General features: G+C 44.3%; 2 protein-coding genes across 2 annotated transcripts in view; both read right to left on the minus strand.

The window, feature by feature from the left end:
* Positions 1-2034: 2034 nt before the first annotated feature.
* LOC311180612 (olfactory receptor 7A17-like) lies at positions 2035-5936 on the minus strand (the record flags this gene model as incomplete). Its single annotated transcript, XM_084248529.1, has 3 exons — positions 2035-2986; positions 5220-5352; positions 5927-5936. 3 exons carry the CDS (start codon positions 5934-5936, stop codon positions 2035-2037), a joined length of 1095 nt encoding a protein of 364 aa, XP_084104655.1.
* Positions 5937-7395: 1459 nt separating this feature from the next.
* The window catches only part of LOC311180614 (uncharacterized protein), a gene marked incomplete at both ends in the record, with an annotated part of 38452 nt that continues 22453 nt past the window's right edge, over positions 7396-23394 (minus strand). The window contains 1 exon segment of the mRNA XM_084248531.1: positions 7396-8346. Coding sequence (XP_084104657.1) covers positions 7396-8346 — 951 coding nt within the window.

Here is a 23394-nt window from a genome sequence, read left to right on the forward strand (position 1 = left end):
AATATTATTTGTGTTTCCTCTTCCAGCCTGGGGCCCTGTGAGCTCAGTGACCAGTCCAGGAAAGGAAATCTGCACCCTCTACCAGAGTGGGGAGATCAGAGTTTTCAGGGGAGCCCAGATGGCTTCATAATTGATCCCACAGCAGAGAAAAGGACGGGTGGTACAGAGAAAACATCCTGCTCTGTTTGTTATCAAGCAGACTTGCAGCACATGCAACCATGGCTCTAGTGAATATAAGGGCTGGTGGATGTGGTGGCCATTGCCTGTGGCCATTGCCTGTGTGGCCACAGCTGTGCAAAGGGCACACGACCCACAAAGGTGCCCCCTTCATATCCAGGCCAGCTGAGTCCAGAGACTAGACCCAGCTCCAGTCACCAGGAGATTCAATCCATGGCAGGAAGTACCAGAGGGAGGTGGGGAGGAAGGTTTGAACACTGAAGACAAATTGGAGCTTCTGTGGTGGGAGAGGGAGGAGGCGGAGGTGACAGAGTTCCCTTCTCAACAAACTGAGACAATATAAGTCGCAGATTCCCCACGGCCCACCTGACACCATGGTAAACAAGAAGAGAAACAATCAAAACTGACCCACAGAACCCAAAAATTAACCTGGAAATGAGGTGACTTAAATACTTAGAAACCAAGGAACATCTGAGCACAGGAAGGACAAACAGTAGCAGAACAGAAGGTCTGGCTCATAAATACGGGAGAGAGAAGCAGAGGAGTCTCAGCGATGTGGAGCAACAACATTAAATACACCCGTGAGTTACGGAGGTGACTCGGAGCACCTGACAGGCAGCTGCGAGACCATCGGAAGAAGATAAAGAATCAGAGAGTCTTCACCGAAGAGATGGAGAAGATTAAGAGAACACAAAAGAGTCTCTGAATGTAAATGATCACAAATATACAACATGTTTAAATAGAGTTAAACTTCAAAGATAATAACTTCAGAAACAAAGGATCCAAATGTATAAATCACCCAGTTAGGAAAATAGACAGAAATAAGACAGACATAGGACAAAATAAGGAAATGCTGCAAAAAATGTCAGACTCAATGAGAAGTGGGAAGATAAGGCTAGTAGATGACCCAGAAGATGAAGGAGAAGGGAGGAGGGATCCTTGTTAAAAAAATCATAGCTGAGAATTTTCCAAACCTAAAGAATGAAATAATCATGAATGTCCAGGAAGAACCGAAAACATCCAAATTACAAAGTGAAAATGACCTACACCCTGAGACCTCACTGGTAAAGTATAAAAATCAGAAAAAAGAAAACAATTTTCAGGAGGCCTGAAAAAAAGAGAATTTGCAAAGGCATCCAAATTAGGTTTTCCTCAGATGTTTCCCCAGTCACTGCCCATGAAAGGAGAGGAAGGAAGTGCTCAAAATCCTAAACACAAAGACTTCCAACCAAGAATACTCCACCCTGCAAATTATTCAAATATGAATGTGAATAAAAGCTTCCCAGGCAGAGAAGCCAATGGAGTTAATCACCATCTGGTCTGCCTGCCTCACCATAAATGCTGAAATGGGGTCTTCTGCAGGAAAACCTGAAAGAAAGCCCTGGGGAAAATGACATGAACAGGAATATGATGGGTCAACAACAAATCACCAACGGAAGGAAGGAAAGGGCAGAAGTAGGGACAGTGAATATCAGCCCTGGGCACGCCTGGGTACTGTGATATGACAAGATTTTTCTGTGCATAATCTATAAACTGCTAGTTTTTCTGATAGAGTTGTACATATTTTTCTTCCATTTCCGTCTATTGTTTTGGAAGTACCCAATTTCCTGTTTTAACATTTTAAAGAAAAATTCAGCAATTATATTTTTCTTAATACTGAACCCATTACTCAGACCAGTTAAAAATAATTAAGAAAATACAGAAACATATTTATAATGTGAAAAACACTGATAACAAACTCTGTACATAAGAGAAACCACAGATTATCTCTGAATAACTGAGGAGAGGATCATGACTCAGTCCATGGACTATGAGCCCTGCTGCTCCCGACCAGACAATCTGAGGAAGCGGCCCCCATCATGTTGAGGTTGCTCTGCAGCTGAAGAGCCTCACCATGGCCTGCTTTATGTCCCTGTTTCTGAGACTGTAGATGAAGGGGTTCAGCATGGGGGTGACCACCGTGTACATTACCGAGGCTGTTGCGCTGTCCCTGGAGTCGTGGGTAGCGACAGAGCTGAGGTACATGCCGAGCCCTGTCTCGTAGAACAGGGAGACCACGGAGAGGTGAGACCCGCAGGTGGAGAAGGCTTTGTACCTGCCGCTCGCTGAGGAGATTTTCAAAACAGAGGACACAATCTTAGAGTAAGAGAAAAGGATGCCACTGAGAGGAATCATCCCCACAACCCCCGCTGCTACATATATCACCAGCTCATTGAGGAAGGTGTCAGAACTGGCAAGCTGGATCACCTGTCCCAGGTCACAGAAGAAGTTAGGGATTTGCACCTGAGAGCAAAAGGACAGTCGCAAAACCATTAAGCTGTGTAACAGAGCATGCAGAGGACTTAACACCCAGGATGCAAGAAGCAGGAGGCCACAGAACTGGGGGTTCATGATGACCATGTAGTGCAGGGGATGGCAGATGGCCACAAACCGGTCGTAGGCCATGGCTGTCAGGAGGAAGGTGTCCACTCCTCCAAAGAGTAAGTAGAAAAATATCTGGCTGAGGCAGCCCGCGTAGGTTATGGCTTTGTTCCGTGTCTGGATGTTGAGCAGCATCTTGGGGACGGTGGTGGAGGTGAAGCCGATGTCGGCAAAGGACAGGTTGGCGAGGAAGAAGTACATGGGGGTGTGCAGGTGGGGGTCCGTGACGATGGCCAGGATGATGAGGAGATTCCCAGTGACCGTGACCAAGTACATGGACAAGAATGCCCAGAAGAGGAGGGGCTGCAGCGAGGCCTCTTCTGAGAGCCCCAGGAGGGTGAACGCTGTGGCGTGGGTTTGGTTTCCTGGCGCCAGGTCGCTGGTGAGCCTGGGGGATGGAGACAGAAGTGATGTCAACTTAACCACAGCAGAGCAATCACGGAATGAGTTTAAATGGGGTGATTTCATTTTAAATACATTCAGTTAATAAATATCATCTGATAGAGCCCGTGCCTCTTTCCTGAAATTTTCGAGGCTATTAATGACTCACCCTCTGTTTATGCTAAAAATAATTAGCCATTCTACATCTAATGCAAACCTTTTCCTAAGTCAAAATTTTCTTTCAGTATATCCTAAGATTTTTTTTTAAATACATTTGACCAATTTGTTATCCAAATATTGTTGGAATCATGGGGAACAATCAGTGAGCCTGACATGGAAATCTCCTAGCTTTAGAGCTCCCAGAACACGAAGGGTTAAGTCTCAGCACTAAGGCCATGATATGCTGAGTTGTGTCCCCCGCCAAGATGCTGACCCACATCGCACAGTGTCCTCTCCTGGTTTGCCAGCTGCTCCCCTCAGCAGTATATTTCAGTGGATGGGCTTGTTGAGCTCCCAACTCTGTCTCTGGTGGGTCCTCTCACCCCTGCACCTCTGGCCTGCACCCCAGTTCTTCAATACATAAAAAATAAATAAATCTTTTTAAAAAAAATCCTAGCAACCGTATATCCATGAGAAGAGCATTTGGGTTTGGGGAAATAGCCAGAAAAAGATGTCAGTACAGGAGTTTTCCTGGCAGTCACAGATCCCAGAAGTAGTGGTTGAAAGAAGGGGCGCTCCAGGTTGCAGGTGAGATGAGAGATGGCAGGAGGCCCCGACATCCTGCTGCCGTGTGACGTTCCTGCCCATGACACTGTACATTTGCTGATCTTCTAGTGTGTAGATTGTGTCACGTGTGCTGGCCTAAGTGTGTGTATTATGTATCACATGCATAAGTGATCCATAATTTCATCCCTCCACCAATTTCTTTCCCTCACATTCCGTCTAAATTGTGAGTGTTTGGTTACATAAGACAGCTTCATTGGGACAGATGTCCAATCTGTGCTTCTCTTTACCTGGAATAAGGATTATTTCCCTAGTTCAGCCCCACACACGTTCTGATCCGTGATGAGGATACCTTGTCCTGTGCCCTGAGGCTGAGCTTTGTAAATCAAATCACTAAGGACGAGGGAACTAGGAAGTGTTTTACTTTTCAAAGTAAAGTTCTGGGGCTCATCCCTCTCAGTGGCGTCCTTTTCTCCTACTCTAAGATTGTGTCCTCTGTTTTGAAAATCTCCTCAGCGAGCGGCAGGTACAAAGCCTTCTCCACCTGCGGGTCTCACCTCTCCGTGGTCTCCCTGTTCTACGGGACGGGGCTCGGCGTGTACCTCAGCTCTGCCGCTACCCACGACTCCAGAATTGTTGTAAAGACAGTTGCTTTTTTTCCTGCATTGTAAGACACTGGATACCTATTGTCCTTTGTTCCCCTGGTGCTGGAGATGATTCCACAAACACACCTGAAATTTATATTCTAGACTGTGTTGCCCAAGTTTTCTTCTATATGGGTTATTCTTTGGGTCTTACATCAAGAACTTTTATTCATTTTGAATTAATTTTTGAGTGTTTGGAGATGGAGTCTAGTTTGATCTTTTTTTTTTTTTTTTTTGTGGGACCCTCGCAGGCGGTCGGGAAATGAACAGGTGCTACAGACGCTGCGGGCAGCCTCGCAGCCCAGGCTCAACCGCTGCGCCACCAGGGGAGGCCCTTGTTTCATTCCTTTGCATGAATGTCCAGTGTGCCCAATGCCATTAACTGTAGAGGCTCCTGGCGCCACTGTATATTTATGACTCCCAATTTGTAGCTTAACTGTTCCTATAAGTCTGGTTTATTTCAGGGTCTTGATTCTATCCCATTGGCCTCAGCGTCTTATTGTTCCTGACCATTTTAATTATCCAGTATTGTTTCAGTTATTATAGTTTTATAGTATAGTTTGAAGTCTAGTTTGTAATAGTTTTTCCTTTTTTGTCAGAGTTGCTTTGCTATTCAGGGAAGTTTGTGGTTCCACATGATGTCAGGAATGTATTTTCAGGCAGAGCCCAGATGGCTTCATAATGGATCCCAGAGCAGAGAAAAGGACGGTGGGACAGAGAACACAGCACTGCACTGCACAGTATCAAGCAGACTTGCAGCATTTGCAACTCGGGCCCCTCCGTGGACAGCATGGCTGGTGGCTGTGGTGGTCATTGCCTGTGGCCATTGCCTGTGTAATGGGCACACTACCCACTTAGGTGCCTCCTTCATACCCAGGCCCACTGAGTCCAGACATTACACCCTGTGGACTAGACCCAGCTCCAGTCACCAGGATATTCAGTCTGTTGCAGGAGTACCAGAGGGAGATGGGCGGGAGGTCTTCTTCCAACTGAAGACCAATTGGACCTTGATGTGGAGAGAGAGTGGAGGAGGTGGAGGTGACAGAGTTCACTTCTCAACAAACTGAGACAACATTTAAGCCCCAGACTCCCCACCTCACGCGAAGGTATACTAGAAGAGAAACAATGAAAACTAATCCAGAACACCCCAGCTGTATACCTGGAAATGAGGTGACATCAATACTTAGAAACCAAGGAACATCTGAGTACAGGAAGGAAAAACAGTAGCAGAACAAAAGTTCTGGCTCATAAATACAGGGGAGAGAATCAGAGGCGTCTCGGTGACGTAGAACAACGACATTGAATATACCGTGAGTTATGGGAGGTGACTCAGGGCAGACAGGCAGCTGCAAGACCTCAGAAAGAAGATAAAGGGGCTTCCCTGGTGGCGCAGGCAAGTGAGCGCAGTGCTGTGAAGCTGTCCACAGCCTCTGCATTGCTGTTTTGATCCCTGCCAGCCTTGGAGCCGCCCACGTGGCGCAGCAGACCTCTCCTGTCTTGCCCGCTGCTCCCCTCAGCAGTGTATTTCAGTCAGTCTGCCTGTTCCTGTTTCCCACTTTGTCTCTAGTGAAACCTCTCACCTTTCCGCATATTTGGCCTATACCCTGGTTCTCGTATAAATACATAAATAAATCTTAAAGAAGATAAAGAACCAGAAAGTCTTCACCAAAGACATGGACAATAGTAAGAGAACACAAAAGACTGTCTGAATGTGAATGAACACAAGTATACAAAGTTTTTTAAATAAAATTAAACTGCAAAGATAATAACTTCAGAAACAGAAGATCCAAATGTATAAATCACCCATTTAGGAAAATAGACAGAAATAAGACAGACATAGGACAAAATAAGGAAATGCTGCAAAAAATGTCAGACTCAATGAGAAGTGGGAAGATAAGGATAGTGGATGACCCAGAAGATGAAGGAGAAGGGAGGAGGGACCCTTGTCAAAAATCATAGCGGAGAATTTTCCAAACCTAAAGAATGAAATAAGCACGAATGTCCAGGAAGAACTGAAAACACCCAAATTACAAAGTGAACATGAGCTGACACCCCACTGGTAAAGTGAAAAATCAGAAAAAAAAAAATCTTCAGGAGATCTGAAAAAAAGGGAATTTGCAAAGGCATTTAAATTAGGTTTTCCTCAGATGTTTCCCCAGTCACGCTCCAGGACAGGAGAGGAAGGAAGTGCTCAAAATCCTAAATACAAAGACTTCCAACCAAGAATACTCCACCCTGCAAAATTATTCAAATATGAATGTGAATAAAAGCTTCCCCAGGCAGAGAAGCCAATGGAGTTAATCACCATCAGGTCTCCCTGCCTCACCATCAATGCTGAAATGGGGTCTTCTGCAGGAAAACCTGAAGCAAAGCCCCGAGCAAAATGACATGAACAGGAATATGATGGGCCAACAACAAATCACCAACGGAAGGAAGGAAAGGGCAGAAGTAGGGACAGTGAATATTAGCCCTGGACACGCCTGGGCACTGTGATATGACAAGATTTTTCTGCTTGTTTTTACTGATACGGTTGTACATATATTTCTTCCATTACTTTCTATTTGTAAGTACCCAATTTCGGTATTAAACATTATACTAAGAAAAACTCACAGACATATGCTTTCCTTAATACTGAACCCAGTACACAGAACAGTCAAAAATAATTAAGGAAATATAGAAAACATATTTATTTTTTAAGATTTATTATTTATACAAGCACTGGGTACAGTCAGAAGCGCAGGAGGGTGAACGAATTCACCAGAGCCAGAGCGGGGAGCAGAGCAGGCAGAAGGACCGAAGGACACTGCTGAGGGGAGCAGCGGGCAGCAGGAGAGGTCTGACGCCATGTGGGATCCTCGCCCAGCGGCCTGGGATCGAACTGGCGCTGCAGAGGCTGCGGGCAGTTTGCAACCCAGCGCTCCACCGCTGCTGCACCGGGGAGGCCCTGAAAATATAGTTATAGTGTATAAAAAAGTGATATTAAACTCTCTTCCTAAGCCAAACCACAGTTATCTCTGACTGAGGACAGGATCATGACTTAGTCTGTGGACTATGAGCCCTGCTGCACTCGACCAGACAATCTGAGGAAACGGCCCTCGTCACATTGGGCTGCTCTACAGCTGAAGAGCCTCCCCAGGGCCTGCTTTATGTCCTTGTTTCTGAGACTGTAGATGAAGGGGTTCAGCATGGGGGTGACCACCGTGTACATCACAGAGGCGACTGCACTGTCCCTGGAGTCGTGGGTAGCAGCAGAGCTGAGGTACACGCCGAGCGCCGTCCCGTAGAACAGGGAGACCACGGAGAGGTGAGACCCGCAGGTGGAGAAGGCTTTGTACCTGCCACTCGCTGAGGAAATTTTCAAAACAGAGGACACAATCTTAGAGTAGGAGAAAAGGACGCCACTGAGAGGAATCATCCCCAAAATCCCCGCTGCTAAATACATCACCAGCTCATTGAGGAAGGTGTCAGAACAGGCAAGCTGGATCACCTGCTCCAGGTCACAGAAGAAGTGAGGGATTTGCACCTGTGAGCAAAAGGACAGCTGCAAAAACATTAAGCTGTGTAATAGAGCATGCAGAAGACTTAACACCCAGGATGCAAGAAGTAGGAGGCTGCAGAACTGGGGGTTCATGATGACCGTGTAGTGCAGGGGATGGCAGATGGCCACAAACCGGTCATAGGCCATGACTGTCAGGAGGAAGTTGTCCCCTCCTGCAAAGAGTAAGGAGAAAAACATCTGGCTGAGACAGCCCCTGTAGGTTATGGCTTTGTTCTGTGTCTGGATGTTCAGCAGCGTCTTGGGGACGGTGGTGGAGGTGAAGCAGATGTCGGCAAAGGACAGGTTGGCGAGGAAGAAGTACATGGGGGTGTGCAGGTGGGGGTCCGTGACGATGGCCAGGATGATGAGGAGATTCCCAGTGACCGTGACCAAGTACATGGCCAAGAATGCCCAGAAGAGGAGGGGCTGCAGCGAGGCCTCTTCTGAGAGCCCCAGGAGGGTGAACGCTGTGGGGTGGGTTTGGTTTCCTGGCGCCAGGTCGCTGGTGAGCCTGGGGGATGGAGACAGAAGTGATGTCAACTTAACCACAACAGAGCAATCAAGAATGGGGTTTAAATGTCAGTTTTATTTAAAATATATTCTGTGAGTTAATTTCATGTTTTGGAGCTAGTGTCTGTTCCTTGAAACCTTCAAGGCTGTTAATGACCCACCTTCCCTTGATGCTGAAAATATTAAGCCATTCTTACATCTAATGCACACATATTTCCAAGTCAGCATTTTCTTTGAAAATTTCCTGAGATTTTCTTTTAAATACATTGACCGTTTATATTATCCAAGTATTGTTGGAATCATGGAGAGAAATCGGTGAGAATGACTGAATGGTCCTACTCTAGGGCCTCCCAGGTAGCCCTGGTTTTAATTCTCTGGGCTCCCACCAAGACAGCCTGAGTCTGTTCCCCACCCAGGGAGCAACCCACGTGGCGCAGCAGACCTCTCCTGTGTCCCCGCTGCTCCCCCCAGCAGTGTATTTCAGTAGATCTGCCTGTTCTGCTCCCCACTTTGTCTCTGGTGAGTCCTCTCTCTCCTAACCTCCAACTACCTCCCTAGTTATTCTATCCATAAAGAATTAATAATTTTTTTGAAAAAGCATAATCTTCACCCCAAAGTAGTTTTCTTCTAAGTATATGTGTGGTCTTGGTAAATAATATTTCTTATAGTGATTATTATTGTCAAGTGAAATACTGCAGTTGTATGAAGAGGTAGAATCTAGAGGAAACTTGTATATCTTCCAATTAGAAGATTTGAACAGAAAATTTTGAAGGCCTTGGGTTAACCTGTGAAGGACTTATCAGGTGGCAACAATATATCCATGAGAACAACATTTAGATTTGGGGAATTTTCCAGAAAAAGATGTCAATACAGGAGCATTCCTGGCAAAGTTACCGATCTCAGAAGCAGGGGTGTGACAGGAGGTGGAGCTCCAGGCTAGGGGTGAGAGGAGAGAGTGGCAGGAGGCCCCAACATGCTGCTGCCAAGTGAAGTTCCTGCTCATGACATTGTACGTTTGCTGATCTTCTAGTGTGTTGATTGTGTTACATGTGCTGTGCCTAAGAAAGAACATTTTTTGTTACCTGTATAAATGATCCATAATTGTATCCCTCCATCAATTTCTTTCCTTCACATTTCGTCTAAACTGTGAATGTTTGATTACAGAAGACAGCTTCATTGAGACAGATGTCCAATCTGTGCTTCCTCTACCTCTAGTAAGGATTATTTCCCTTATTTCAGCCACACACACACTTTGTCCTGTGCATGGAAGCAGAGCTGAGAATTGGAAATCAAATCACTAAGGACAACAAAAATAAGTGTTATACGTTTCAAAGAATCGGCTCTCCAGAATTGCTGTAAAGAAAGTTGCTTTTTTCCTGCATTGTAAGATACAGCACACCTTAAAACAAAGAACCTTGTCCTGTATCCTTATTCAGGTATTTATTTGTAACTGAGTTAATATTGGGGTATCCCCACCAGGTATTGCCACCATAGTGCACCCACATCCACTCACCCATGTTCCACCACCCCAGACCATTGTGCTTCCATCCTTTTGCTCTGCCCCCTTCACCCAGAATCCCCCTTGCTGTCTCAGCTCTGTTGTCACCTGTCAAGGGTGTTTTTAGCTTGTCTTAATCTATTTATTTAGTTACTTTATATTCCACATAATAGTCACACCGTCTTATATTTACCATTCTCATAACTCATTTTCACCTAGCATTATGATTTCAGGTTCCATACATGTTCACACAAATTCATTAAGTTTGTCTTTTTGTTTGCTGAGTAGTATTCCGCTGTGTGTATGTACTACATCTTCTTTACCTACCCTTATTAGGATGTTTCAGCTATAATAAATAGTGCTGCAATAAATATGGGAGTGCAGGTTTTTTCAAATTAGTTTTTTGAATTTTTTGGATAGATGCCTAGGAGTTGAATTACTGGCTCAAATGGCAGATCCATGTTTACTGTTTGAGACGCGTCCTCCCTGCTCTCTGTGAGGGCTGGACCAGGCTGCACTCCCACCCGCGGCGAGAAGCCCACTGCCCTGCATCCTGTCAGGGTCAGTTCCTTTATACCATCTGCTTCTTGGCAGGCCCCAGTTACCCTCAAACTTAACTGGAATAAGCTGATTGGGAGTAAATAATAGATGAATGATTACAAATATTGTTTAATATTAGAAGTGTCAGGGTCTTTATTTAGAAGTTTTGTAATGTTTCTGTGACCAGAAATCCGCCGTCAGAAATTTAATTCTTGTTTATATGGATGAACTTACAGTTCACTTACAGTTGCAGTTTCCAAGAATTTGTCCATGATATTAAGAGAGAAATTAATGTATTCACTATATCCTGACACCCCACCTGTCAAAGAATTGTAATTCGTAAAATAAATGGAAGAGCAGGAAAAATAAAGCCTCGTTAAATACACCAGCATCACCATGAATGCATTAAGCACAATGGAGCAAAAATCTAAGACTTTGTGAGGAAAAGATATAACAAGAACTTAATCACATCCACGTTGTTCTCTAAAATGTAAACTGACAAAGCTTGAAAATGAAAAACAGGAAATGACACTTATTCCAAAGCACTGAAAAATGCAGATCCAAAGCTATCATTACCCTCTAGATAAATAAAAATGGATTCCAATATGCTTGAGGAAAATATCATTTGTCATTTGAATACAGAAGAATGTGATCCAGGAGATGGAAGGTGGGGGATATTTTTAGGAACAAATTGGCTGCCCATCATCCCTTTGTCTCTCTTGTATGCAGAAGCTTTTCAGTTTATGTAGCACCACCTGTGGCTTCCTGATTTTCATGTCACAAGGAAGTCATTGCCTATGCAAATACCAGAGAGCACCTAAATAGGTGTTTTCCAGAGGAGACACCTAGATGGGCAGCAAGCACATGAGGGGGTGCTCAGGATCACTCACCAGGGAAATGCAAATCCAAACCAGGGGCTGTCACCTCACAGCTGCTGGCAGAGCTCCCAGGGAGATGAGCAAAGGTCAGCACTGGGAGTGGGGCCCAGAGAACCCTGGGGTGTGGTCAGTGGCTAATACACCACTTCAGCCACCGTGGGTAAGAGAACAGAGACACCTCAAAATAGCAAAGTTAGGGCCTCCCCGGTGGCGCAGCGGTTGAGCGCTGGGTTGTGAAGCTTCCCGCAGCCTCTGCAGTGCCAGTTCAATCCCCGGCTGCTCCCCAGCCACAGGAGGAGGGTCCCACATGGCTCACAGACCTCTCTTGCCCCCTGCTGTTCCCCTCAGCAGTGTACTTAGGTTCTTCTGCCTGCTCTGCTCCCCACTCTGGCTCTGGTGAATTCTCTTGCCCTCCCTGGCTTCTGACTGTACCCAGTGCTTGTATGTATGAACAAATAAATAAATAAATAAACAAACAAACAAATAAATCTTTAAAAAAAAATAGCAAAGTTAGACTACCCCGTAATGTGCTTGTCCATGTACAAAGGAAATGAACACAGGACATTGAAAAGCTATTCTCACCCCCTTGCTTATTGAGCCTAAATTTAGTAATAACCTCTGAGCCTCTTAGTGGGTGAATAAAGAAATTAATGTGTACACGTATAGATATAAAATATATATTCACAATACATGTATACAATTGCTCTTAATTGTCCAAATGAATATACATGGATTATGTAAAACATATAATGTGTAAAACACACAGAGGATATTGTGTTGGTATAATGCACATTCTATATAGTAAAATATCAAATAATATCCAGTCAAGAGAAGGAAGGACACCCTGCCCTTTGTGACAACCGAGCACCTAAGAACGTTGTGCCACGTGACACAAGTCAGAGAACTACAAACACTGGACATCACTTCTATGTGTGGTCCTAGAACAGACTTAAATAGCTTCCATGGACCAAGGTGGGGAATTTGGAAGAGGCTGTTTCAGGACACAAACTTGAAACTGGTGGGTGAATAAGGTTCTGGAATCTACTGCATTGTGACAGAGTCAACAGTATTTTCTTACAACATTCAAAGTTACTGGGACTTGTCATATATGGCCTTTATGATGTTGAGGTATGTTCCTTGTATCCCAAGAATTTCAAGGGCTTTTATCATGAATGGGTGTTGTGGTTTGTCTAAAGCTTTCTCAGCATCTATTGATATTATCGTGTGGTTTTTATATTTCTTTTTGTTGATGTGTTGGATAATGTTGATTGGAGATTATTTCTTAATAATTTTGTGTCAAAAATAAATATTAATTGTGTGTATTGATGGAGGTGTCAGCTAGTGCTCCAGTGGTCATCATATTGCAATGTATAAGTATATGAAATCAATATGTTTTTCTCCAACTTTCACAAATCAACATGTTTCATGCCAATTAAATCTCAATGAAAATACAACAAATCAAATCAGAGAAGTGAGGAGACATAGTAATGAGGGAAAACAGATGTGTCATGAACACAATGAGTGTTATGTATTATTACCACTAAGAAGGCAAGAAACAGCTGATGTTTAAATGCATAGTGGGACACAATAGGTCGACTGAGACCCACACAAAATGGAAAACTTTTAAATATTTTGCCCAAAAGCCTATGTATATGTGGGAGAAATAAGTGCAAAACACTTATTTTGAGAAACTCCAATTCTGTCTGAATATTTGAATCACAAACCAGAATAAAAATGCAGGCCCTAGGTAAATAAATTGTAGGAATGAGCACAATTTGTAATTGAAAAAGCAAAATTCTAACAAGGAAAACTATGCAGATTTGCCGGGAATAGAGTGGTTGCACAGTAAAACTGGTTGCAGATTATCCCCCAACTGACATTAAAGAAAAAATATTACTTCCGTGAGCACCTAATATAGTGGACGCACTACTCACTGTTCCTCTCCTCAGCTGCTCTGTGGGGTCATCTGCCTCCATTAGTCTGGCTCTTTCTAATACAGATCACCTGCTCACACACCCCATCCTAAAACTGAGCCCTTCACTTCAGTGCCGACCCCATCGCATTTAATACTTTATTTTCCTGCTGCCTTAACGTCAAACCTTCTTGGCTCTGTCCTAATATTGCTGGAACATTGCTAAGCCTCTCACTCCTCCTTCAGTCTCTTCCTAACAGATTTTCCTTCCTGTCTCTTCACTGTCAGCACTATCTCTGTATTGTTGAGAGCAGTGGGCAGTTCTGAGTCACAAATTAAGTAAATTAATTATAAATTGACGAGCCAGTCAAGCAAGAGAACAAGGGAACCTCTTGTCCCTGGGCCTGGTTTGATCTCTGTGACCTGAGGCAGAACTTCTCAGTTTGCATTTTCCCTGGATCTGTCCCAAGTGCCTGCTGGGCTCTGAGACTCACCTGGGTGGGGGCTGTGAGGGGGGCTTCTCCATGTAGCCGTCTGAGTCCCTCCTGGACGCTTGAGGATGGATCTGGGCTGTGTCACAGGCAGGATCTCAGGAGGGCGCCAAGGACTGGTCCCTGGGCAGAGGTCGGGCTCCACAGACAGGAATCATGTCCTCTCCGGTCCCGGGTTGGACAGTCTGAGGGACCGAGGGAGACAGGGTATTTACCACCCTCCACGCGGTCTCATTAGCCACACCTCACTCCCCTCCTCCAAGCTCTGAGCTCATGATTTCCCTGTGGACACTGGACTGGACAAAAGGAAAGTTTGTTAATGATTCTCTGATCCCAAGAGACTAGATTAGATGTCAAGTGAATCCAGCTGTTGTTTCTCCTTTTTCATGAATTCCCCCATCTTCCAGAGCTGTAACTACCCAGCACCCTATTCTCACTCTGTGCCTGAGGAGCCTGTGTGGACTTGATGTCCTGGATCATCAAGGCACAAATGTGGTGGGGGCTCAGACCCCCCCCAATGTGTCCAATAGTACTATTCCTCTCCCATAAAGCAGAGAACCGAGTTCCTCTAGATAAAACCCTAGAAACCACATTTCTTGTGTTCATGGCACTTTTGCAGAAACAAGTAGGAATTTCTTTTTCACTATTTATTGTGCTGTGCCTGCAGCAGCCTTATGTTTGAGTCTCCTGAAGGAAACACTGTGTTCCTAACCAGCTGAACATCCAGGTCCTCAGAGTGAAGATGTTTATAACTGCCACACTCGCTCTGAATCCCGTGCACCGCCTTGGCCTCCCAAAGATTAGGCTCGTGTCCTGCTTAGAGCACAGGGAAGTGCTAACACTCATGCCACGCCACTGCCCCACGGAGCGCTGCCCATAAAAGTCCACTCCCGATACCAGGCGTCACCATCCTCACAGGTCACTGTCCTCGTCCCGAGCAGCAGTTGTCTCAGCAACCTCTATATCGTGCCCAGACCTCACTGGTAAACCAGGGTCTGTGACAGCACCAGTGAGGCAGGAGGAGGCATGACAACGACTCCAAGTGAGGGTCTCCAATTGCTTTGGGAGCAGCCAGAGGAAGGGCTTGTAGTGACCTGTGACGGACTCGTCTCAGTACTGAAAAATCTTTTGGAAGACAATAGATTTTCCTTCACTTTCTTTTCCTTAGTGTCTACTTTGTTGCCACACAACACAGTAGGATGTTTTCACACACTCCCCGTGCCAGGTCTCTCTGCAAGTTAGACACATTCTTGGAAAAAACTCAGTGTCACATCAGACAATCTGTTGGCACATGGGCTTGGAGTAACTGCCTCTCTCTGCCCACCAGGTGTCTCCTAACCAGCTGGGCACCTCACGATGGACTTGACACGTCTCAGGGGGTGTGGAACAGGAGAGGATGTGCCTCAACACCCCACGGTCCTTGTGTGTCTTTAATTGTCAGAATTATGCTGTGCTAATATGTCCTCCCTCTATTGGGCTGTCTTAGTGTTGTAGTGATGTTTTCGTGTACTGCACAGAAGCATTTTGGTTGATATAGTCGCAGTTATTTATATTCTCCATTGTTCCCCTGCTGCTGGAATGAATCCAGAAACACACCTGAAATTTATATTCTAGAGTGTATTGCCCAAGTTGTCTTCTATATGTGTTATGCTTTAGGTCTTACATCAAGGACTTTTATTCATTTTTTTTTTCAATTCATTTTGAATTGATTTTTGTGTGTTTGGAGATGGAGTCATCTAGTTTCATCCTTTTTTTTTTTTTTTTTTTGTGGGACCCCGAACCGGCGCTGCAGAGGCTGCGGGCAAACTTGCAGCCCAGCGCTTAACCACTGCGCCACCAGGGGAGGCCCTAATTTCATTATTTTGCATGAATGTCCAGTGTGCCCAATGCCATTAACTGTAGAGGCTCCTTGCGCCAGTGTGTATTTTTTACGCCCAATTTGTAGCTTAACTGTTCCTATAAGTCTGGTTTATTTCAGGGTCTTGATTCTATCCCATTGGCCTCAGCGTCTGTTATCGTTCCTGACCATTTTAATTATCCAGTATTGTTTCAGTTATTATAGTTTTATAGTATAGTTTGAAGTCTAGTTTGTAATAGTTTTTCTTTTTTGTCAGAGTTGCTTTGCTATTCAGGGAAGTTTGTGGTTCCACATGATGTCAGGAATGTATTTTCAGGCAGAGCCCAGATGGCTTCATAATGGATCCCAGAGCAGAGAAAAGGACGGTGGGACAGAGAACACAGCACTTCACTGCACAGTATCAAGCAGACTTGCAGCATTGGCAACGCGGGTCCCTCAGTGGACAGCAGGGCTGGTGGCTATGGTGGTTGTTGCCTGTGGCCATTGCCTGTGTAATGGGCACATTACCCACTTAGGTGCCTCCTTCATACCCAGGCCCACTGAGTCCAGACATTACACCCTGTGGACTAGACCCAGCTCCAGTCACCAGGAGTCTCAATCCACGGCAGGAACAACTATAGGGAGGTGGGGACGGAAGTTCCAACAACTGAAGACCAATTGGAGCTGCTGTGGACAGAGGGAGGAGGTGGAGGTGACAGAGTTCACTTCTCAACAAACTGAGACAAAATTTATGTCCCAGACTCCCCAGTGCCCACCTCAAGGCAATTAAACTAGAAGAGAAACAATCAAACTGACCCCCAACACCCCAGCTGGACACCTGGAATTTAGGTGACATAAATACTTAGAAACCAAGGAACGTCTAAGCACAGGAAGGAAAAAACAGTAGCAGAACAGAAGTTTTGGGTCATAAATACAGAGGAGAGAAGCAGGGGAGTCTCGGTGACATGGAGCAACAACATGAAATACACCTGTGAGTTTTGGGAGGTGACTCAGGGCAGAGAGGCAGCTGCGAGACCTGAGAAAGAAGATAAAGAACCAGAGTCTTCACCCAGAGATGCACAACATTAAGGGAACACAAGAGTGTCAGAATGTAAATCAACAAAAATATAAAAAAAAAGTTTTATACAGAATTCAGCTGGCAGGCATGATAACTTCAGAAAGAGAGGATCCAAATGTATAAATCACCCAATTAGGAAATCAGAGACAAGTAAGACATAGATAGAGGGAAAAATAAGTAAACGCTACAAACAATGTCAGACGCAATGAAGAGTGGAAGCAAAAGGACAGTGGATCACCCAGCAGGTGAAGGAGAAGGAGGAGGGACGCCTTTCAGAAAAATCATAGCTGAGAATTTTCCAAACCTAAAGAATGCAATGAGCGTGAATGTCCAGAAGCAGAGATGACACCCGGATTGCAAAGTGAAAATGTCCTCCACCTGACACCCCACTGGTAAAGTATAAACATTCAGAGAAACAGATACCAATTTAAAGGAAGCCTGAAAAAAAGTGAGTTTGCAAAGGCGCCCAACGTAGAATTTTCTCAGATTTGCCCCCGTCACTCTCCAGGAACGGAGAGGAAGGAAGAGCTAAATAATCCTAAACCCAAGAACTTCCCACCAAGAACACTCTGTGCTGCGACATTATTCAATTATGAACATGGATAAAAGCTTCCCCAGACAGAGAAGCCCATGGCTTCTGTCAGATCTGTCACATCTGCCAGCTGACAATAAAAGGTGACCAGGAGTCTTCTACAGGAGTTCTTCTACAGGAAAGCAAAAAATGGGGCGGGGAGAGGAAGGATTAGGGTCAAAACAAGGGGGAGTGCAATTGCACGGGGAATATAACCAAAGTGAAAATGCATACATTCTGCAAAAATGAAAAATGATGTAAGAATCACATAAAAAAAAAATGACACAAAGCCCTGCGCAAAATGACAAGAACAGGAATATTATGGGTCAAAAACAAATCACCAAAAGGAAAGAAGGAAAGGGCAGAAGTGAGGGGCAGCTGCTCATTACCTCTCGGCGCTCATGGATGCTGTGACAGACAAGATTTTTTGCTGGTAATTATGAGTTGTTTGTTTTTACCCTATAGAGTTCTGCATATTTTCTCTCCATTTCTTTCCTTTATTTTGTAAGTACCTAGTTTCCTGTCTTAAACATTTTACTAAAGAAAAATTCACACAGATTATGATGTTTTCAATACTGAGCCCAGGAGTGTGACCGGTTAAGAACAATGAAGGAAATATAGAAAACAAATTTATAATATATAAAACACTAATGTCAAACTGTGCACATAAGACAGAGAACAGATTATCTCTGACTGACTGAGGACAGGATCATGACTCAGTCCATGGACTGTGAGCCCTGCTGCTCCCGACCAGGCAATCTGAGGAAGCGGCCCCCGTCACGTTGGGGTTGCTCCACAGCTGAAGAGCCTCACCAGGGCCTGCTTTATGTCCTTGTTTCTGAGACTGTAGATGAAGGGGTTCAGCATGGGGGTGACCACCGTGTACATCACCGAGGCAACTGCACTGTCCCTGGAGTGGTGGGTAGCAGCAGAGCTGAGGTACACGCCGAGCGCCGTCCCATAGAGCAGGGAGACCACGGAGAGGTGAGACCCGCAGGTGGAGAAGGCTTTGTACCTGCTGCTCGCGGAGGAGATTTTCAAAACAGAGGACACAATCTTAGAGTAGGAGTAAAAGATGCCACTGAGAGGAATGATCCCCACACCCCCCGCTGCTAAATATATCACCAGCTCATTGAGGAAGGTGTCAGAACAGGCAAGCTGGATCAATTGGTCCAGGTCACAGAAGAAGTGAGGGATTTGCAGCTGTGAACAAAAGGACAGTCGCAAAACCATTAAGCTGTGTAACAGAGCATGCAGAAGACTTAACACCCAGGATGCAAGAAGCAGGAGGCCACAGAACTTGGGGTTCATGATGACCGTGTAGTGCAGGGGATGGCAGATGGCCACAAACCGGTCGTAGGCCATGGCTGTCAAGAGGAAGTTTTCCAGTCCTGCAAAGAATATGTAGAAAAACACCTGGCTGAGACAGCCCGCGTAGGTGATGGCTTTGTTCTGCATCTGGATGTTCAGCAGCATCTTGGGGACGGTGGTGGAGGTGAAGCCGATGTCGGCACAGGACAGGTTGGCAAGGAAGAAGTACATGGGGGTGTGCAGGTGGGGGTCCGTGACGATGGCCAGGATGATGAGGAGATTCCCAGTGACCGTGACCAAGTACATGGCCAAGAATGCCCAGAAGAGGAGGGGCTGCAGCGAGGCCTCTTCTGAGAGCCCCAGGAGGGTGAACGCTGTGGGGTAGGTTTGGTTTCCTGGCCCCAGGTCGCTGGTGAGCCTGGGGGATGGAGACAGAAGTGATGTCAACTTAACCACAGCAGAGCAGTCAAGGAATGAGCTAAATGGGTTGATTTTATTTTAAGTACATTCAGCTAATAAATTTCATGTTTTGGAGCTCGTACCTGTCCCTGAAATTTTCAAGGTGGCTAATGACCCGCCTGCTCTTGCTGCTGAGAATTAGCTATTCCTACATTGAGTGCAAAGGTTTTTCCATGTCAACGTTTCTTGAAAATGCCCTGAGATTTTCTTTAAATATGGATGACCAGTTATATTGTCTACTTATTGCTGGAATCATGGAGAAAAGCAGCGAGAGTGACTTTCAAATTTCCTTGCCCTTGGGCCTCCTTCTTGGCCTCGGGGTTAAGCATCAGGGCTACCACCTCAGTAGCCTGAGTTTGATCTCTGGCCACAGAGCTGACCCACATGTTGCAGCAGACCCCTCCTGTTTTGCCAGCGCTCACCTTCACAGTGTGTTTCAGTAGATCTGCCTGTCTTGCTCCCCACTCTGTCTCTCGTGAGTCCTCTCATCCCCTGCACCTCTGGCCTTTGCCCCAGTTCTGTACATAAATAGTGAGTAAGTCTTAAAAAAAAAAAATTAGAAAGCAAAATCCTAGTCACAAACAAGTTTTCTCCTAAGTGTGTGTGTAGTCTCACTAATTAATATTTCATATGGTGATTATTGTTGTTACAAAAAAGAATGCAGTTGAATGAAGAGGTAGAATCTAGAGGAAACTTGTGTGATCACTTCCAATTAGGAGACTTGGAACAAAAAAATCTCAAGTCAACGGGATTTTTTTATAAAAGGGACATATGATGTGGCAACAATTTATCCATGAGAAAAACATTTGGGTTTGGGAAACAGCCAGAAAACGATGTCAGTACAGGAGCATTGCTGGCACAGTTACAGATACCAGAAGTAGGGGTGTAGCAGGAGGGGGCGCTCCAGGTAGTGGGCGAGAGGAGAGGCCCCAGCATCATGCTGCTGTGGATGTTCCTACACATGACATTGTACATTTGCTGATCTTCCTTGTGTGGATTGTGTTACATGTGCTGTGGCTAAGTGTAAGTTCTATGTATTACATGTATCAGTTTTCCATAATTTAATCCCTCTGTAAAGTAAAATTTGATTCCCTCAGCTTTTGTTAAATTTATATTCTGGATATTCGATTAGAGAAGGCAGATTTAACTTGCGATTGATGTCGAATCTGTGCTTCGCTTTACCTGTAATGAGTTGTTATTTCTCTTACTTTGGCCACACACACACTTTCTTATCCAAGATTAGAGCATTTTGTCCTGTGCACTGAGGCAGAACTGAGAACTGGAAATCAAATCACTAAGGACACAGGAAATAGGAAGTGTTTCACTTTCCCCAGAATGAGCTCTCCAGAATTGTTGTAAAGACAGTTGCTGTTTTCTTCTGCATTATCCGATACTGGCTACCTAAAAGCAAAGAATCATGGTTATTGGAGCCTTATTTATTTCTTCATGTATTCATGTATAACTGAGGTAATTTTGGGGTCCCCCCTCCCAGTGTTGCTACCATAGAGCACTGACACCAACTCTCCCATATTCCACCACTGCAGACCATTGTGCTTCCTTCCCTCTTTGCTCTTTTCCCCTCCCTCGGCCCTCCCTCCTTGGTGGTTCCGTTCTGTAGTCAGCTGTCAACAGTTAGTTTTTCAGCTTGTCTTAATCTGTTAATTTAGTTACTTTATTTTCCACATATTAGTCTCATCATCTGTCTGATATTTCTTTTCTGCTGACTTATTTCAACGAGCATTATGATTTCAAGTCCTAGCCATGTTGCCACAAATGACATACATTTTCCTTTTTGATTGATGAGTAATATTCCATTGTGTATATATGAGATCTTCTTGATCTACTCATATGTCAGGGTGTATCCTCTATAATAAATAGTGCACAGTCAACATGGGAGTTCAGGTTTTCTTCAAATTAGTTTTTTGAATTTTTTGGACAGATGCCTAGGAGTTGAATTATTGGGTCAAATGGCAGATCCATGTTTAGTATTTGAGACACATCCTCACTGTTCTCTGTGAGGGCTGGACCAGGCTGCTTTCCTGCCCATGGCGAGTGTGGCCACTGCCCTGCATCTGAACAGCATCCTGTGAGGTTCAGTTCCTTTGCACCGTCTGCTTCTTGGCAGGCCCCAGTTACCCTCAGCTCTGACTGGAATAAGCTGATTGGGACATAAATGAATAGCTTAATGAGTACAAATGCTGTTTAATATTAGAATCATCAGAGTCTTTATAGAAGTTTGGTGATGTTTCTGTGACCAGAAATCTCACATAGGAAGTTTAAAATTCTTGAGTATATTGACTAATTTGTAATACAGTTGCTTTTGCTATATATCATTTCAGTTAAAGTTGCATTTCTCAAGAATCTATCCATGATATTAAGTGAGAAATTAAGTGAGAAATTAATGTATTCACTATATTCTGACACGCCACCCTGACTTAGTTTAGTTGGCAATCGGTAGATGAATACATATTTCATGAGCTATATAAAGAATACGGTCTCACAAAAAATGACAAGTTTAGAAGAAAGACAGGAAAATGCTAAAATACTTGTGGGGAACACGCAAGAGGAATTTTCATATCCTGAGACTCACATCAGACCTTGGTACATGAGAGAAGTAGAATAGAACCAGTGAAGCATGTAGGAAAATGTGCATTGTCTGAATACACCGGGACATGGATATACAGTTCCCTTCTCTCAAGTGTGTGTCCACATGTAAGTGTGCATACATTTCTGTGTGTGTGTGGGTAGGTGAGCTGCATCACAGAGTAAAGGCAGGTCTGACTTTAAGCCACAGTAAGAAGAATCTGGCATCCATTGCATACAGGGGAGATGTATTTGAAAGGTCAGTTCTTGCTAATGAGGGAGAGACCATGTGAGTGAGGCCCCAACTGAAGAGCCAAGCCGGGTGGAGAACAGTTCCTTGGACACCAGGGCCCCCAGGCCGACTGACCCGCTGTCACTCCACTCGCCTGTGGTGGGGTTGACAGTGGGCTCCTGATCTGAGTGTTTTCTGCCTGTTCCACCATATGTGACCACACACTGACGTGATGCAGAGTGAGTGAGATTGTCCCTCCTCTGGTTTTTGTTTCTGTGGAATGGATTCTTTTGTTTTCCTTGGGCTTTAGGTTTTGATCTCTCTTTGACACAGATAAACTGGTCCTTGTTTTGCTCCTTGTCCAACAAGCAGTGGCCTCCCCAGACAATATTCCATAAAATCCTGCTTATGCCCCAACAGTCTGTCCCTTTCCTCCGTGTTGTTTATTCCTGAGACCATCATATCCCACATGCACTATTTCCTTGTGCTCAACCCTCTCTGTCATAACGTAATATCCACATGAGCAGGGACTTCAGCTAGTCTGTCCACCCTTTGTTTATTGAGCCAAAATTTAGAAGTAACCTATGTGACCATCAGTGGATGAATAAATAATGTGTACGGGTATAGATACAAAATATGTCTGCGCTCTCACTCTCTATATGTGATTACTCTAATTGTCTATGATAAGTATCATGGATTATGTAAAACATATGATGTGTGTTGTTATAATACATTGTGTCATTGTAATATATTCTGTATAGGAAAATATCATATAATATTAATCAAGGAAAGAAGGTCACCCTGCCTTTTGCGACAACACAAGCACCTAAAAAATTTGTGCAACACGGTAGAAGTCAGAGAACTAGAAATACTGGGTATCACTTATGAGTGTGGTCCTAAAACAGACTAAAATTCCATTTTCCAATGGAAACTTTGGAAGAAGTTGTTTTAGGGTACACACTTGAAACTGCTGAATGAAAAAGGTTCTGGTTCTACTGCATTGTGACGATATTCAACAGTAATTTAGTATAACCTTCAAAGTTGTCAAGACATCGTGTGTTAATCATTTTGTGACAAAAATAAATATCAGTTGTGTGTATTAACGGTGGTGTCAGCTAGTGCTGCAGTGGTAATCAAATTGCATTGTATAAATATATCAAATCAACATGTTTTTCTCCAGCTTACACAGTTTCCTGTCAATTAAATCTCAATGAAAATACAACAGATCACATCACAAAAGTGGAGAGAGGAAGTAATGAGGAAAAACAGATGTGACATATGAACACAATGTGTGTTATAGGTTGTCACTACTCAGAATACAAGAAAACAGCCTATGTTTAAAATGCATAGTGGGACACAATAGGATTGACTGAGGACCACAGAAAATTGAGAACTTGAGTTTTTTGCCAGCTCTCTCTTCATGTGTGGGATAATTAAGTGCAAAGCATTTCTCTTGAAAAACTCCAATTCTGTTTGATTAATTGATCCCAAACTAGAATAAAATCTCAGCCCTGATAAGTAATGAAACTGTAAGAATGAGCACAAATTTTAATTTAGAAAGGTAAAATTCTAACAAGCAAAACTCTGCAGATTTGCCAGGAATAGAGAGG

The sequence above is a fragment of the Talpa europaea genome (assembly GCF_964194135.1).
Source record: "Talpa europaea genome assembly, chromosome: 12".
NCBI lineage: Eukaryota > Metazoa > Chordata > Mammalia > Eulipotyphla > Talpidae > Talpa > Talpa europaea.